This window comes from Poeciliopsis prolifica, unplaced genomic scaffold (genome assembly GCF_027474105.1).
Source record: "Poeciliopsis prolifica strain line A6 unplaced genomic scaffold, Auburn_PproV2 SCAFFOLD009, whole genome shotgun sequence".
Taxonomy (NCBI): Eukaryota; Metazoa; Chordata; class Actinopteri; order Cyprinodontiformes; family Poeciliidae; genus Poeciliopsis; species Poeciliopsis prolifica.
The window spans coordinates 11,017,979-11,036,782 of record NW_026562384.1 but is presented as its reverse complement, the minus strand read 5'-3'; the positions used below and the strand labels follow the sequence as shown (position 1 = coordinate 11,036,782).

The following is an 18,804-nucleotide window of genomic DNA, read 5'->3' as shown; positions in this document are numbered from 1 at the left end:
TGTACTGTTGTGTGTACATTTGTGAATGTGATTTATGTGGCTGTGGTGTAAAGCGCCTTAAATTTGTTTAAATTGATATGACCAGAAAAAAATAAAAATCAATTCTGTCCATTTCCCACTTGCTTTCCTTTTTCTCACTTTCCTAGATCTAGACTTTGCCTAGCTGCAGCACAGTGAGCCAGCTGCTTCTCCAGCTAAGATATTTGATGTCATTTGAGTACTTTCAGAATGAGAAAGTGGGTAAAATATGACCAACAGCTTTGAAAATATATTCATGTGATGGATTAAAGCCAAAATTAAAGTTGAAGCTTCCTCTTTGTTCACTGTATCTGCCCCAATACGAAAGAACCCTAATTTCATCAATTATGTAGTATGCCCACTAGATTAATAACATTTTCTCCAACCTCATTAATACTGTAAGCAGACACTCTAAAAACCATTTGTATTAGTTCCCCTAGGAGACTTTTCCATGGAATCCCAATTTTAGTGAGTCAGAGTACAAAAGAAATCTACAAAGAAACTGGTCATGAGTGGGCTATCATGAATCTTCATTCATTACATCATTCCCTCAGCCACCACATACAAACAGAAGCAGCCATGCAAACATAAAGGGCATTTGTGCCTGTAGGTCTGGGTGCTCTCACACACAGTGTAGAATGGCATCTGAGGACAAAATTATTTTGTCTGAGTAAATGTTGGAAGATAGTTAACAGTTCTCGCCGTGAATTTTAAATGTCAGGGAACCGTCTTCTTCTGCCAAGAGTTTGATGAGCAGATGGGAACAGAGAAGTGAAGCATGCATTTCCATTTTTAGACTGTCTAAGGAGAATGGCAGAAATACTTGGATTTCTTGTTTTCTTGTCCCCTCGTTGAAAAGTGCTGTCTCCGAGATTTCAGTCTGATCTTGTTACAGTCAAAATCTAGTCAACAGGGCAAGTGTGACTGCTGTGGCATTGTAAAATACCAAGTTTAAAATGCACCTGACTAGTTGTGTAACAGAACAGAAATGCATAAATAAAATTATTTAGTTTGAACTACAATTTAAATGACAAGGAGGAAGTAAATTCCTCAAAAGAACCAAACAAAAATACTTAGGTACAAAATAAATAGGTACAAAAAATAGGATCAAGCCAAATAATAAAACACATATTAAAAATAGAAAGTCAAATGGATAATTCACCTTAAAAGCTTTATTTTTGTTTTGTCTTTGCTTTACTGCAATTAAATAACTGCAGCAGCAAAAACACATCATCATAGGAAGCCTAAATCCAGCTGTGTATGAGTCAGTAAAAAGAAAAGGTCAATGAGAACAGCTCTGAAAAGTTAATCCCTATGTCAGTCAGAGGGGCAGCCAGAGGAAGAGGTGGGAGAGACGGTGAAATTGGTCCCTCTGTTGGAAGAAATCAGTAGTGCAAAGATTTAACACGTGATTCTCTCCCTCTGCTCATCCACCCAGGCTTTTTCCATTAAGCCAAAGTACTAAAGCATAATCTCATCTATGACAGTGTGTGTTTGAGAGGGAGAAAGGGAGGCGGTTAGAGGGAGGTGAATACGTCATTCTGTCCTGGTGGTCAAGTTCTTTATCTATTCTAGGGCAAGCGCCATACTGACAAAGCTGGATAAAAAAAAAAGAAAAAAAGAAACAGGGCAATGTGTGGAGGTGAAAGCAAGGGGACGGTTAAACACACAACATGTCTGTCTCCAGTTCAAACAATGACAACACACACCACTTCCTGCATTCATCAGATAAACATTGCACAATTAAACTTATTTAGTTGAACAAATTTCTTCAAAATATAGAGTAAATAATATAAAGATTAAACTAAGTATACAAAAAGAATATAATCATATGTTACTGAAAAAAAGGTTTAACGACAGAGTTGTGTTCTCACACCTTTGAAAGAATTGGCTCATTTAAAGCTTAATTATAACCACATTCTTGTTCAGTATGGTTTTTAAAGCAAGCAAGCACTGAAGATGTTCAGTGGGGATGTTTGTTCTGATCCCACATGTACCTTTCCTTCAAAAATAAAGGTCATGAGAACAAAAAGCTGCCTAAATCCCTCCCCATGGGAGTAAGCGCTGGGTAAACAACTTCTTGCATGTCCTGATTCCGGCATGAATCAAACAAATCCTCAGTGCTGCACCAAAGAAAGCTATCAGGAAATGCAGGCAGGCTTTGGATACTTTCCTCTCCGGATGGCCTGGCTTTGTATCTCTGCCGGATTGGTTAGGACGGACCCCGTGGTGCAGAGCATGACAAAGATAATTTAATGAGAGTAAAAATATTCCAGTGCCAGTGAGAAAGAAGGCTTGGTGGAAATAGGGGATGTATGATGAGAGCCTTTCTTTAATGTGTGACCGATTGTAAGCTTGTAATTTTTTCACTCAGCTTTAGGGCATGCATTTGATGTGTGTGTGTGTGTTTTTTTATCCATCTCATTCTTGCATACCCTGGTTTTCTCACTATCTCATGCTCAAGGCTCAGATCTGTGCTGCTGTGTTTGTGTCTTTCTGTGAAACCTTTTCCATTCTGGAATTGTACTAATCACACTTTCTTTCCCCCTTGTTTGATTTGCTTTCTCCTGTTTCCACGCCAAATAAAGAAAAAAAATAACAATCTTGTCAAGGTTGCTGCAAATCTGTGCCATGCACCTCTCTCTTCCTCTCTCCTTATTTATCACGTCGTAACCATGCGGCTTCCTTGCATCCATATGAAACATGCTGGGATGGAAGCGAGAGTGAGAGTGGGGGTGGGTGTACCAGCAGCAGCTCCCTGGAAACAGACTGGCTCATCATTACAGCCCAGAAGCAGTCTCTATGGCAACCTAATTTCACTCTCACATAAAGGACACGCCCTTGTCAATGAGAAAAACAGGAAGTGCTCCGTGAAATGTGTGCGTCAGAAAGGCAAATGGATCTCAAAGCGAGTTTGTTGCTCTCCTGTGATCCCCACGTGTGTACACTTGGGGTGAGGAGACATTTATACGACGCATTTAGCCCAGCTGTTGAACCCATCTTGGGCAAATGACTTGCAGTTAAAGCCTCTGCAGCAGGAGACCAGTCACCTCACTGCGAAGCTCTTAGCTGAGAGCAACCAAATGTACTGTAGAATAAATAATTTAATGTATGTTGCAGCATCAAGGGAGGCAAAGTTAGAAGCTTTTATCATATATACATTCTAGAGCTTTCATGGCTTTGTCTTTAAATAGTGTGTGCAAGTGAGACACTGAACTGCATTCTTTATGTAAAATCAAACCGTCCAGCAGCTCCTAGCTGGGACACTGCCTGGATTTAAAAGCCTCCTCCCTCCTCCTGCCCTTTAAAACGAAGGTTCAGCTGTGATCGACATTGGGTTACATCCGGCCCCGCCCAGCCGCAGAGCCGAACAGGAGGGAGAGCTGAGGCGAGCTGAGCTGATACCTCGATCGGAACGAAAGCTCCCCGCTACTGCTACTGCAAAGGGTAGCGGAAAATTACCTGCCCCTCCCCCCGCTTTCTACCTCAGACACAGAGAGCCGCAGCACACAGTGCGCAAGCTGAAGCGTTTACGCAGAGAGACAGATCCAGACATGGTTTCGGGAACCAGTGGATTCGGAGCGTGCGTGCAACACTGCGCATCGACCGTATCGGACGTATAGAGAACTGCGCAGCAAATACAAGATCAGTCTGATGGCGCCCGTGGCGTGCTGCCGCGCTGACCCACTTATCATAACCTGATAGACGTTATGAGCAATATTCCGCGTGTGTGTGAGAGGGGACGGAGCTGGCTTTCACTCTTCTCCCCAGCCAAGAACGAAACAAAACATAAATGACTGAAGCTTTGACAGATGATTGCACGACTTTGTGTCTTGAACCACTCCCTGAAATGAGGTCATAGCGACTGAGTGGGTCACACTATAAAGCCATTGAAAAAAACACAACAATAAAAAAAAAAAAAAAAAAAAAAAAACTGAGCCACCAAACCTGACTGTGATTACCTGAACCCAAACCACCGGCAAAACGCAGTAGGCCTATTATATATTCTATGATTACGCCTAAACATGTAAAAATGAATGCGCGACCAGCTTCGGGACTAAAGCCCACTTGACTTGACACGGAACCGGGCTTTGTAAACACATTAAAGACAGTAATGAAAATATATTAAATCAGATTTACAGCGCTCCACAGCTGAGAGCATGCATGTCTGAAGAATTGGAGTTAATTTCCTGTTAGCTCCTTCAGCTGCTCCCCTTCATCAGGAGGGAGTGTGCAAGCGGGGGGAGGGGAGGAATTCATCAACATGGAGGATACGGAAGAGAAAAGAGACGCCTGAGCAATGGATGTCATGATTCAGCCTTTCCTCGGAATGAAGCTTATCAGGTTTTCTGACAAAGTATGCAACACAGCTGTAAACAAAAACAATACACCAGAATGGGAGCAGTAGGGGATCAAACAGAAGACCAGACTCATTACACAGAGAACCTGCAAAACTTTGCAGTCTCTCAGAATGCACAGATGTATGAACATTTTCCCTAATAGGCTAGAATTTATATTGATGCGTTTTGTAGCATCCAGAGAGTAGAGAACATTATAGGTCAGGCTATGATCAAGCAGATTCAAGCAGAATTAAAGAAAAATAATAATAAATCAAAATAAAGGATGAACAAATCTATAACAAAAAAGAACAATGAGAGCAAATGTTAGCATCTGAGACAATCGTAACATTAGTAGCACATGTAATGTTCTCTTTATGTGGAAAGCGTTTGTATCTAAAAATGTTATGAATTGGTTCATGTCTCACACAGAGATTATGTGATATAAATAAAACTTGATTTCATGCACATGAAAAGTGCAAGTGTAAAATAAATTATTTTTGAAATATCACGTATGCTAGCTTTCGTGTCAGGGCGTCTGTTTTTTCATAGTAGATGTCACAACTTGTCTAAGCAGAAAAAAAAAAAACACGTCAGAATAAAAGTGTTGTCAGTTACATTATGTGTCCCTACACTGCACTGCAGTAAGGTCTGGACAAAAGTTGCTGAGAGTGGAGATTTCATTTTTAGAAGAGCTTTGAGGATTTCCCAGGACATGGCTTGAGACCAGAGGAAACTACTTTCTCAGTTGCAGGCCTGAGGGTCTGGAAAAGTATTTTTTTTATTTCTATGAGGTCTGCTGGATCGCTAAATGGTTTGAAGTCTCTCTTAAAAACCCAATGTTAAAAATAGGCTTTTTATTGCAGCGAACAAGCCTTTGTTTTCTAAATTTATTGCCTATTCTGTCAATCTTGAATTTTGCTTAATGTTTTGTGTCATTATTATTATTTATTTATTTTATTTTATTTTATTTTTTTTTGTAATAGTAGTAGTAGTAGTAGTGGTGGTTGTGGTAAAAGTAGAAGGTGCTCCAAAATAACAATACATATGATAATGACAGATAAGAATCTGAAACTCTGGACAAATCCAGGGTCAGATAATTGTTGTTCAGAGTTTCAAATCTTTGAACATCTCACTGATTACTGTTGAAATCATCATCAATAAATTGAAAGAATAAGAATAAGAATATCACAATTGGGAACTGAATAAGACACGCTTCTCCACCTAAATTGACAAGCCAAGAAAGTGGAGTTTTATTACACATCACAGCGCGCTAAACATGTCTGGCCTTTATGGAAGTGTGACTAGTAGAAAGCCAGTGCTTGAAGAGAACAACTTAAATGCCATAAGTCATGTTGAGGACACAGCAACAGCATGGAAGATGGTGATCAGGGCATCTTCGTCACCTGAGGTAGCACCTGTGATGATGAACTGAGCTAAATAAAAAGAGAAGATTTCAGACTATGACAGAGGTTCACCTTCGTGTTGTGCAACTTCAAACACACAGGGAGAGCCACAATCATTTAGATTAAATCATCTTGATGTGTAAGATTCCAACCGTTGAGGGCCAGACCTAAACCACATAAAATTTCATGGCACAAGTATTCAACTACTTTTCACAGTTGCTTGCCATTCAGTAGGACAAAGATTGAGCAATAAAACTTTGGAAATTTTTCAGTCTATAGAAACACAAATAAGTAGCCACCAGAGACATGTCCCAACAGTTCTCAGATATTATTATAGCCAAAGGTAGTTCAGCAAATAATGACTCAATATCAACATGTAACACTTTTTACATTTCAAACAAAGAAGCCATGTATAGTCTTACTTTAATTTTACAGTTGTACATAAACTTGTATTTGTCTGCCATGAAATACAAGTTTATTTGAAATAATTTCAAATGCTAAAGAGGCATTGTGAGGCATTGCAAATATACACCTGAGATGAATACTACAGATCCAAACTTAATAGCTACTTCTGATGCAATAGGAGAACACAGTTTAGCAAGAAATACACAAAGGGCCAATAAAAAAAAGTATTGGAAAAGGTAACCCTCTGCATGAAAATGGTGGCTGTGATTTTTTTTCTCTAACTTATTTTGTGTGAATTGTTAAATTACATAAAGCAATATTTTCGGGAGAATACATTTAAGTTTTGAGCTGTAATTTGTTGAATAAATCAGTCATTTCAAAACTGAGAAGTGTGAAGAGGAATGGTTTCAGCACCAAGGACAGTGGCCAAACATATCGCTGTCCATGGTGAACTGGCTGGTCACAGTAGATGGAATTAAAAGACAAACAGGAGAGGACGATTTTAACACGGGTCAAATCTTACCTTGTCTGTGTTTGGTAAAGTCTGAGTTCTGGTAAAAGTATCACTCCCATTAATACTGATCAGTTCAGCATCTACAGGTGGAAACGGGGCGGGGAAAACCACTACGTCACTCTTCAGTGTGTCTGAGCTGAAACACACGTCATACTGCTGAGTAGCTTTAGAGTAAGACCAGCTCCCGTCAGGATGGGTGGTGATCATGGGGGCGCTGTACCTGCTGAAATCACTGTCTGTCCTGTGGCATCTGACAGCTATTAAACTGATGAGACTCAGCAGAAAGATCACAGACACTGACACGATGGCGATCAGTAGATACAAGTTCAAATCAGAGAAGTTGTCCTCCTTTATAGGAACATGTCTGAACTGAGTCTGGACATCAGCTGTGCTTTCAACCACCATCACATCAATAGAAACAGTGGCTGACAGAGAAGGTTCTCCATTATCAGAAACTAACACCACCATGGGTGACTTTTCAGGTCATTGTCGCTCATTCTCCTCTTAGTCCTGATTTCTCCGGTGCTGGTTCCGATCCTGAACAGGTTGTTTCCTTTGGGCTCCGACAGGTGATAAGAAAGCAGCGCGTTGTATCCAGAATCTGCGTCCACAGCCCTGATCTTTGCTACAAAGTATCCCGCTTCAGCAGAATAAGGGATGGTCTCACTGTTAACAGAGCCGTGTTCAGAATAAGGAGCTAAAATAGTTGGATTATCATTTTCATCCAAGACTAAAACATTAACAGTAACGTTGCTGCTGAGCGGAGGAACACCAGAGTCTGTAGCCTGAACTTTAAATTGAAATGTTTTCAACTCTTCATAGTTAAAAGACTGCAGACTGATTATTTCTCCAGTGTCTGATTTTACGTTAACAACTGGTTCTATATATTCTTTTCTTTGATTATCATTATTAATATTACTAATTAACGAAAACGTCACCTTTCCATTTTCGTCTACATCAGGATCATCCGCAGTTAAGGTATAAAAAACATCGCCAACTGGTCCGTTTTCTTTCACAAAAATATTGATCACTCTTTCCTTAAAGCGCGGCGCGTTGTCATTGACGTCTGATACATGAACCGTAATCACGTTGGTGCTGGAGAGAGGCGGCAGTCCTTCGTCCATCGCGGTTATTGTTACATTATATTCGGAAACCTTTTCTCTGTCAAGCGCTCCATCCACCAGTAAAGAGTAATGATTTTTATACGTGTTCTTAATTGTAAAGGGAACGACATTAGCAATTTTCACCTGAACGACGCCGTTTTTATCTGCATCCGGATCTTTAACTGTTAAAAGTCCGACCATCGTGTCGAGAGGTGCATCCTCCCTCAGAACATTGACCAACGATGTCACAGATATTTCTGGTGGATTGTCGTTTATGTCTGTTATTTCAACTAGTACTTTACAATGAGATGCTCTTGGGAATGGACCTTTGTCTTTTGCTTGAACCCGGAGTTCAACCGCGTTGTTCTTTTCGTGGTCTAGCTCATCTTTTATAGTAATCTCTCCGGTAGTTGGATCAATGGAAAATTTATTGACGTTGTTATCATCATCCTGGTTTATAAAAGAATACTGTATTTCTCCATTGAGACCTTCGTCTAAGTCTCTTGCATGCACAGAAATGACAGCTCCGCCTAACGGAGTATTTTCTGGCACTCTGACTTTGTACAGAGGTTTGTCAAATACTGGAATATTGTCATTAACGTCTTGCACATTAACATTAATGACTAATGTCCCCGATTTATTAGGTTTACCTCCATCTGTAGCTGTTAGGGTTAATTTTATCAGTGACTGTTTTTCTCGATCTAAAGGTTTCTGCAGAGTCATTTCAACAGACACAGTTGGGTCGCCTGCGTTTTGTACATCCAGCGCAAAATGTTCATTATGGCTTAGTTTGTAAGCCTTTACTGAAAACACGCCGACGTCTGCGTCAAATGCCTTCGGAAGAGCAAATTTTTCTCCAGTAAAAGCCGACTCAGACACGTTCAGATCAATCTCTGGTATCCTGAATGAGGGCGTGTTGTCGTTTATATCCACAATTTTAACTTCAAACCGGTAAAGATTTAGCGGAGAATTCACAATGGCTTCCACTTCCAGGGAGCATTTGGCTTTACGAGCGCAGAGCTCCTCTCGGTCTATCCTGTCTTTCACCAGCAGTGCTCCGGTCTTAATGTTCACATCAAAGTATTTCTTATTAGGTCCCGAAATCTGAAAATGCCTTTCTTCCAGTTCTTGAACATCAAGCTGTAAATCCTTCGCCAGGTTCCCAACAACCGTACCCGGACTCGATTCCTCCGTAATCGAATATACAATATCTGCCTCTGCGATCATCAGGATGTGCAATAGAAAAAACAAATTATAAATCCACGTCGGGGTCGTCTTTCCTTGACCCATTATGTCCGGATCTGACAAAACACACGAAATAAATGGTTGTAAATCATTCCGGGGTTATCATATTTCCATGACTGTAGCGATAGTGGGGTGAGGACGTTACTCACGGATTCCCAAACAAAGAGCTTGAAGCTCTCTCTTAAAGGAGGAGCATTGCGCATGGACAAAATGAGTTAAAACGCCAACAGTTCACAGTGACACCTGGTGGCGATTTGAAGTGAAATAACGTGTAAAAAAAGTTTATTCAATTATTATGATGACTTTAAGTCATCCCAGACAAAATTGTTTGAATTTTTCACTTTTTTTAAAGAGAAGGAGGCAAACAACAGATGCCAAAATTAAAAATTCAAAGGCTGTCACCGTCCTCAAATAATTGCCTGTCATTTTTTTAAAATCAAAATTGATTTTTTTCCCTGAAGTATCTTTTTAGCAAAAAAGAGGTGGTAATTTCCTGTTTTGAAAAACTATGATTGGAAAAAAAATACTTTGGCTGTTACCTAAGACAGGTGAGAAGAGTCACATCATAATGAATGAATTACTCATTCATTGTGGATCAAAAACACTTTCAAGAAACATGAAATAATAACTGTATTTGACTAACCAAAACAATTAAAAAGTTACAAATGTAATGAAAAGGTTTTGAAATAGTGTTCCTTAATTTCTTACCTTCTCTGTGTTTGGTAAAGTCTGAGTTCTGGTAAAAGTATCACTCCCATTAATACTGATCAGTTCCGCATCTACAGGTGGAAACGGTGCGGGGAAAACCACTACGTCACTCTTCAGTGTGTCTGAGCTGAAACACGTCATACTGCTGAGTAGCTTTAGAGTAAGACCAGCTCCCGTCAGGATGGGTGGTGATCATGGGGGCGCTGTACCTGCTGAAATCACTGTCTGTCCTGTGGCATCTGACAGCTATTAAACTGATGAGACTCAGCAGAAAGATCACAGACACTGACACGATGGCGATCAGTAGATACAAGTTCAAATCAGAGAAGTTGTCCTCCTTTATAGGAACATGTCTGAACTGAGTCTGGACATCAGCTGTGCTTTCAACCACCATCACATCAATAGAAACAGTGGCTGACAGAGAAGGTTCTCCATTATCAGAAACTAACACCACCAGTGGGTGACTTTTCAGGTCATTGTCGCTCATTCTCCTCTTAGTCCTGATTTCTCCGGTGCTGGTTCCGATCCTGAACAGGTTGTTTCCTTTGGGCTCCGACAGGTGATAAAAAGCAGCGCGTTGTATCCAGAATCTGCGTCCACAGCCCTGATCTTTGCTACAAAGTATCCCGCTTCAGCAGAATAAGGGATGGTCTCACTGTTAACAGAGCCGTGCTCAGAATAAGGAGCTAAAATAGTTGGATTATTATCATTTTCATCCAGAATACAAATATTAACAGTCACATTACTACTTAGCTGAGGAACACCAGAATCATTTGCTAGAACTTTAAACTGAAATGTTTTTAACTCCTCATAGTTAAAAGACTCCAGAGAGAAAATATCTCCAGTTTGAGAGTTTATGTTTAAAACTGAATTTATTGGAATATTCTTTGCAAAGTTACCTAATAATGAATATCTTATTTTAGCATTTTCTGCCTCATCTGGGTCATGTGCCACTATAATTCCAATATTCGTTCCAGGTGCACTATTCTCTTTGATATAAACATTGATTACAGAATCTGAAAAATTAGGGGCATTATCGTTAACATCTGAAATTTGAACAGGGATAACATTTGTACTAGAAAGGGGCGGATTGCCGTCATCTATAGCATAAATTGTGACATTATAGTGAGAAACACTCTCTCTATCAAGAGGTCCATCAACTGTTAATGAATAATAATTTTTATAATTTAGCTTTAGCTTAAAAGGAACCGACCCAATGACCTGAGCTCTGGTCATACCATTTTTACCCCCATCTTTGTCAGTGACAGTCACCAGAGCAACAACAGTTCCTGTCTCAGCATCTTCTTTAACTGGAATCATCAGGGACGTGATCACAATCTCGGGTATGTTGTCATTCACATCAATCACTTCCACTAGCATTTTACCGTGAACACTCCTTGACGGCGTGCCTTTATCTCTGGCTTGCAAGCGGATATCATATGCCGCAGTTTCCTCATAGTCAATCTGTCCTATCACATTTATTTCCCCCGTGTCTGGGTTTATTGAGAATAAAGCATCCGGATTGATATTTCCTCTTCTAATAAAGGAATATAATATTTCACTGTTAATTCCTTCATCTGAATCTTCAGCACTGACAGTGAGAATGGAGGTCTGCAAAGGGGTGTTTTCAAGAACCTTGACTTTATACAACGACTGACTAAACACTGGAGCATTGTCATTAATATCCAGTATATGTACAGTGATCTTTAATGTCCCCGTTTTGGCAGGTTTACCTCCGTCGAGAGCAATTAATGTTAGGTGACTTGCAGCATTTTTCTCTCTGTCTAACGACTTTTGCAGCACTAATTCGGCAGATTCACTGTGCTGTCCTCCGCTTTGTATGTCAAGCAAGAAATATTCACTGGAACTCAGCTTGTAGGTTTTCACTCCGTTATTCCCCGAATCCGCGTCGTTTGCCATCGGGAGCAAATACCTCTCTCCGGGAGAAGAGGATTCTGAAATATTCAAGTTTATTTCCTTGTCAAGAAAATATGGTGCATTGTCATTAATGTCCGTTATCTGAACCTCGATGCGATGCAGATGCAAAGGATCGCTCAACATGGCTTCTATGTTCAGGAAACATTTCTCCGAGTTTGGACAAAGCTCTTCGCGATCAATCCTGTCGCAAACATACAGCGTACCGGCTTTCAAATCCAAGTCGAAATACTTCTTGAAGTTCCCGGAGACAATTCGTAAATCCCGTCTTTCCAACTCGCCCACGCTGACCTGTAAATGCTTAGCGAGATTTCCCACCACTGTTCCTTTGTCAACCTCCTCGGGAATGGAGAACGAGAGCAGCGCTGTGCACGCGCCACAGACATAAAGCAGAAGCCAAATGTTTGTCCAGATTGCGCCTGTATGTCCCCCACGTCCCATTGCTGCCAAACCACGAAAAATAAAATAAAATAAAATAATTTTAGAACACGTCCATGTTGCGGTAAATGAAAGACGGAATCCTCTCTGCAGCGAGACCGAAAGCGTTTCCTCACAAAGCAGCGATTCACTATGGCTACACATGGAAAGGAGGAGTCTGAACACAAAAAAAAAGAAAAAGAAAAAAATAGAGCCACCCATAAATTTATGGTCTCCAGCGACACCAAGTGCTGTTTCTAATATATAACTAAATCATTACAGTTCAGCTAAATAATGATAGGAATTTTAGCGGAACATTAGATATGAAGAAAAAAAAACATTCGCTGATTATTGCACCAATAAAGGCGGAAATAGAGTTATTTTCAGGTCACCCATTTTAAAGACAAAAAACAGAGATTGCGCTGACATCTTCAATAGTATAATAACCACACCAGTTACCAACACACCGACAATGTCCAGAAATCAGCACCATGGACAGAGTCCGCTGCTGGACAACTATTATGTTCGTGTTTGAAGTCTTAAGTTCAAAAACATTCACTAAAATACATTCCCTGTCTTAAACATCTGAAAGACTAATTAGCAATCGAAGAATGTATTCAGCAAAACGAAAAGTTGACATAATCTCGCCAACAAAGACCTCCACGGAAAAACGAGTACAGCAATAGACAAGCTATGAACAGCAGGACTGCTAAAATATATTTTGGATATGAGAAAAATGGTTAAATTACAATGAAATATTTAAAGGTGGGTTACCCCCCCCAAAAAAAAGAGTGAGTAAAACAAGCTTTCAAATAAGATGAAAGACTATAATATGAATATTTTACTTTATTCAAACAAATGCTATTTCTGCCTTCCTTACCTTGTCTTTGCTTGGTAAAGTCTGAGTTCTGGTAAAAGTGTCTCCTCCATTAATACTGATCAGTTCAGCATCTACAGGTGGAAACGGTGCGGGGAAAACCACTACGTCACTCTTCAGTGTGTCTGAGCTGAAACACACGTCATACTGCTGAGTAGCTTTAGAGTAAGACCAGCTCCCGTCAGGATGGGTGGTGATCATGGGGGCGCTGTACCTGCTGAAATCACTGTCTGTCCTGTGGCATCTGACAGCTATTAAACTGATGAGACTCAGCAGAAAGATCACAGACACTGACACGATGGCGATCAGTAGATACAAGTTCAAATCAGAGAAGTTGTCCTCCTTTATAGGAACATGTCTGAACTGAGTCTGGACATCAGCTGTGTTTCAACCACCATCACATCAATAGAAACAGTGGCTGACAGAGAAGGTTCTCCATTATCAGAAACTAACACCACCAATGGGTGACTTTTCAGGTCATTGTCACTCATTCTCCTCTTAGTCCTGATTTCTCCGGTGCTGGTTCCGATCCTGAACAGGTTGTTTCCTTTGGGCTCCGACAGGTGATAAGAAAGCAGCGCGTTGTATCCAGAATCTGCGTCCACAGCCCTGATCTTTGCTACAAAGTATCCCGCTTCAGCAGAATAAGGGATGGTCTCACTGTTAACAGAGCCGTGCTCAGAATAAGGAGCTAAAATAGTTGGATTATTATCATTTTCATCCAGAATACAAACATTGACAGTCGCATTGCTACTGAGCGGAGGGACACCAGAGTCTGTAGCCTTAACTTTAAATTGGAATGTTTTCAATTCTTCATAATTAAAAGATTGCAGACTGATTATTTCTCCAGTATCCGAGTTAATGTTTATAAACGACGTCACGGGGAGTTTTTTGGCATCACCTTCTAGTGAATAAGTTACTCTCGCGTTTTCATTTATATCAGGATCAACTGCGCTTATTTTAAAAATACTGGCTCCTACGGGGCTGTTTTCTTTCACGTAAATATTGATCACGGATTCCACGAAATTGGGCGCGTTATCATTGACGTCAGAGATTTGTACATTGATAACAGCGGTGGTGGAAAATGATGGAACCCCGTCATCATTAGCTATGATTGTGATATTGTAAGAAGGTTGTGCTTCTCGATCAAGGGGTCCATCTACAACTAAAGAGTAATAACTCTTATAATTACTATTTAACTTGAAAGGAGTTGAACCAAGAAGCTTACATCGAGTTTGACCGTTTTTACCACCGTCTTTATCCGTGACTGTAACCAATGCAACAACACTTCCTATATCTGCATCTTCTTTAACTGGGTTCATCAGTGATGTTACAACGATTTCTGGGGTGTTATCGTTTACATCCACTACTTCAATCAAAAGCTTTGCATTTGATCTCCGAGGTGACGCACCTTTGTCTGTGACTTGGACATGTATTTCATACGCTGACTGCGCTTCATAATCTAATTCACCTTTAACGCTGATATCTCCGGTTTCTTCATTTATGAAAAAGATTTGAGATGGGTTAAAGTTTGCACGTTTAAAGAAAGAGTACGTTACTTTTCCGTTTTCCCCTTCATCTAAATCTGTAGCATTGAGCTGAATAACAATAGTCCCGATTGGAGCATTTTCGTAAACGCTAGCTTTGTAAAGTGATTTGCTGAAAGACGGCGTGTTATCGTTCACATCGAGAATATTAACAATGATTTGGAGGGTTCCAGTTTTTGGAGGCCTACCGCCATCCACTGCGGTGAGTGTCAGTTTAATAGTTGCTTGTTTCTCTCGGTCTAAAGCTTTCAGCAGCACTAATTCAGCAGATGCGCTGTGTTCTCCGCCGCTCTGTACATCTAGGGAAAAGTACTCATTTACACTGAGCTTGTACGCATTTACAGAATTGCTGCCTGAATCTGCATCGACTGCCAAAGGCAGCAAGAAGCGCTCGCCCGTTGGTGAAGATTCAGAAATATTGAGAGAAAACGATTTCTCTGCAAAAGCAGGCGCGTTGTCGTTCACGTCATTAATCACCACCTCGATGCGTTTATGCACTACAGGATCACTCAGTATGGCCTCAAGACTTAAAGTGCATTTAACAGTGTTCAGACAAAGCTCTTCTCGATCTATTCTCTCACTGACATAAAGCTCTCCTGTTTTAAAATTAGCTTCGAAGTATTTCTTACTGTGTCCCGACACAATATTTAGATTCCTGCTTTGCAAGTCTCGGACGTTGACGTTTAAATCCTTTGCGAGGTTCCCGACAACAGTTCCTTTGTCCGCCTCCTCGGTGATCGAGTAGGATATCTGAGCTGTAGACCAGTCGGATGCAAACAACACGAGCAGAAGAAATAAAATCCCATTATTCCGTCTTCTGCTCATCGCTGACTTAAGATAAATATACGATATCCTGATTGTTTCTGAAGTGACACCACCCGGTCCTAACAACTGTCGAAACAAATGTCTCCACTCTCCGACTATCAACCATGGTTCCTTCTCAAACAAAGAACACCAACTCTTGTGTGACGCATTAAAGAAAGGAGGAGACAAAAAAAATAAATAGGTTTCAAAATATCGTGGTCGTCAGCGACCCCTTGCGCCATAACTACAGACTGTGAGAAACGTATAAAAAAATTATGAAAAAAAAAACAGAAAAAAAAAAAAAAAAAAACTATGGGTCATATTTTGTGCAACATATGAAAGTTTGACATTTTTACACAGCACAAGTCAATTACGCTTATTTTTAATTAATAGGAAACATTGGCCAAAAAAAGTCGAAAAAAGATCAAATTGAAGGAAAGATGCAACGAGTAAACATATAAATTTAGTGACGTCATTCAAGGCGATTTATCATTCTGAAACTGAAAAAACTTTTTTTTTTTGATGAAAGGCCAGCACAGTAAAAAAACGTCTTTAAAAGCTGCTTTGCCAACAAGGCAAAACATTTATCAGTTTTATGTAAACAACAAAAATAATAATTCCCTGTTTTTAAAGTGGTTGTGGAAAATATAATTACACATACTGGAGTATGAAATATAGGGGAATTCGCAATATAAAACATTATCTCACAAATAATTTTGAACAATGTACGAAGTGACCAATATTAACTCACCTTCTCTGTGTTTGGTAAAGTCTGAGTTCTCGTAAAAGTGTCTGTTCCGTTTATACTGATCAGTTCAGCATCTACAGGTGGAAACGGGGCGGGAAAAACCACTACGTCACTCTTCAGTGTGTCTGAGCTGAAACACACGTCATACTGCTGAGTAGCTTTAGAGTAAGACCAGCTCCCGTCAGGATGGGTGGTGATCATGGGGGCGCTGTACCTGCTGAAATCACTGTCTGTCCTGTGGCATCTGACAGCTATTAAACTGATGAGACTCAGCAGAAGATCACAGACACTGACACGATGGCGATCAGTAGATACAAGTTCAAATCAGAGAAGTTGTCCTCCTTAATAGGAACATGTCTGAACTGAGTCTGGACATCAGCTGTGCTTTCAACCACCATCACATCAATAGAAACTGTGGCTGACAGAGAAGGTTCTCCATTATCAGAAACTAACACCATCAGTGGGTGACTTTTCAGGTCATTGTCGCTCATTCTCCTCTTAGTCCTGATTTCTCCGGTGCTGGTTCCGATCCTGAACAGGTTGTTTCCTTTGGGCTCCGACAGGTGATAAGAAAGCAGCGCGTTGTATCCAGAATCTGCGTCCACAGCCCTGATCTTTGCTACAAAGTATCCCGCTTCAGCAGAATAAGGGATGGTTCACTGTTAACAGAGCCGTGCTCAGAATAAGGAGCTAAAATAGTTGGATTATTATCATTTTCATCCAGAATACAAACATTGACAGTCACGTTGCTGCTGTGCGGAGGAACACCAGAGTCAATGGCTTTAACTTTAAAATGAAATGTTTTCAATTCTTCATAATTAAAAGACTGCAGAGTAATAATTTCTCCAGTAGCGGAGTTGATATTTATGAATGAAGTCACGGGGATATATTTATTATCAGCTTCCACAGAATAAGTTATTCTTGCGTTTTCATACGTATCAGCATCGAATGCGTTTATAGTGAAAATACTGGCTCCAACTGGGCTGTTTTCTTTCACGTAAATATTGATCACAGATTCACGGAAAGTGGGCGCGTTGTCATTGACATCAGAGATTTGTACATTCATAACGTTGGTGCTGGACAGAGATGGAACCCCGTCATCATTAGCTATGATTGTGAGATTGTAAGAAGGATGTGCTTCTCGATCAAGGGCTCCATCTACAACTAAAGAGTAATAACTCTTATAATTACTATTTAACTTGAAAGGAGTTGAACCAACAAGCTTACATCGAGTTTGACCGTTTTTACCACCGTCTTTATCCGTCACCGTAACCAAAGCAACAACACTTCCTATATCTGCATCTTCTTTCACTGGGTTCATCAGTGATGTTACAACGATTTCTGGGATGTTATCGTTTACATCCACTACTTCAATCAAAAGCTTCCCATTGGATCTCCTAGGTGACGCACCTTTGTCTGTGACCTGAACGTGGATTTCATAAGCTGACTGTGCTTCATAATCTAATTTACCTTTAACGCTGATATCTCCAGTTTCTTCATCAATGAAAAATATATCAGATGGGTTGAAGTTTGCACGTCTGACAAAAGAGTAAACTACTTTCCCGTTGTTTCCTTCATCCAAATCAGTGGCATTAAGCTGAATAACTTTAAATCCCACTGGGGCATTTTCATTAATGCTAGCTTTATAAAGTGTTCTGGTGAAAAAGGGCGTGTTGTCGTTCACATCTAAAACATTAATAATTATTTGAACAGTTCCAGATTTTGGAGGCCTACCGCCATCCACTGCGGTGAGTGTCAGTTTAATAGTTGCTTGTTTCTCTCGGTCTAAAGCTTTCAGCAGCACTAATTCAGCAGATGCGCTGTGTTCTCCGCCGCTCTGTACATCCAGGGAAAAGTATTCATTTACACTGAGCTTGTACGTCTTTACAGAATTGCTGCCTGAATCTGCATCGACTGCCAAAGGCAGCAAGAAGCGCTCGCCCGCTGATGAAGATTCAGAAATATTGAAAGAAAATGATTTCTCTACAAATGCAGGCGCGTTGTCGTTCACGTCATTAATCACCACCTCGATGCGTTTATGCACTACAGGATCACTCAGTATGGCCTCAAGACTTAAAGTGCATTTAACAGTGTTCAGACAAAGCTCTTCTCGATCTATTCTCTCACTGACATAAAGCTCTCCTGTTTTAAAATTAGCTTCGAAGTATTTCTTACTGTGTCCCGACACAATATTTAGATTCCTGGTTTGAAAGTCTCGGACATTGACGTTTAAATCCTTTGCGAGGTTCCCGACAACAGTTCCTTTGTCCGCCTCCTCGGTGATCGAGTAGGATATCTGAGCTGCAGACCAGTCGGATGCAAACAACACGAGCAGGAAAAATAAAATCCCATTATTCCTTCTTCTGCTCATCGCTGATTCGAGAGAAATGCACGATATGCTAATTGTTTCTATACTGACACCACTCGTTCGAGAAATATGTTCAAAGCAAGTGGTTCCACTCCCGGGTGTTGAGCCATGGTTTCTGTTCATCTAACAAAGCACACATAGTCTGCTGTGACGCATAAAAAGAAAGGAGGAGACTAAAAACAGCAAGTTCACAAAACACACGGTCATCAGCGACCCCACGCGCTGAAACCATATATTATGAAAAAACGTAGAGAAAATATTCAGCATAAAAATGACACTTGTATGATGCAAAATCACTTAAATTATTTGCAACTAGCGGAATATTTGTTCCCGCGAGTCTCTGGTGATTCAAGCAATCTGAAGTAAAAAAAA

The 18,804-nt window shown here is 40.4% G+C and overlaps 2 protein-coding genes and 2 pseudogenes across 14 annotated transcripts in view; all 4 read right to left on the bottom strand.

The window, feature by feature from the left end:
* The window catches only part of LOC129362983 (protocadherin alpha-C2-like), a 181,209-nt gene that overhangs the window by 20,281 nt on the left and 142,124 nt on the right, over positions 1 to 18,804 (bottom strand). The gene's annotated exons all lie outside the window — the stretch shown is intronic.
* On the bottom strand, positions 9,725 to 12,369 carry LOC129362985 (protocadherin alpha-3-like; annotated as a pseudogene).
* On the bottom strand, positions 13,209 to 15,472 carry LOC129363016 (protocadherin alpha-3-like). Its single transcript, XM_055034907.1, has one exon. The coding sequence runs from the start codon at positions 15,335 to 15,337 to the stop codon at positions 13,310 to 13,312; it is 2,028 nt and encodes a 675-aa protein (XP_054890882.1). The 5' UTR covers positions 15,338 to 15,472; the 3' UTR covers positions 13,209 to 13,309.
* LOC129362988 (protocadherin alpha-3-like) lies at positions 16,059 to 18,579 on the bottom strand (annotated as a pseudogene).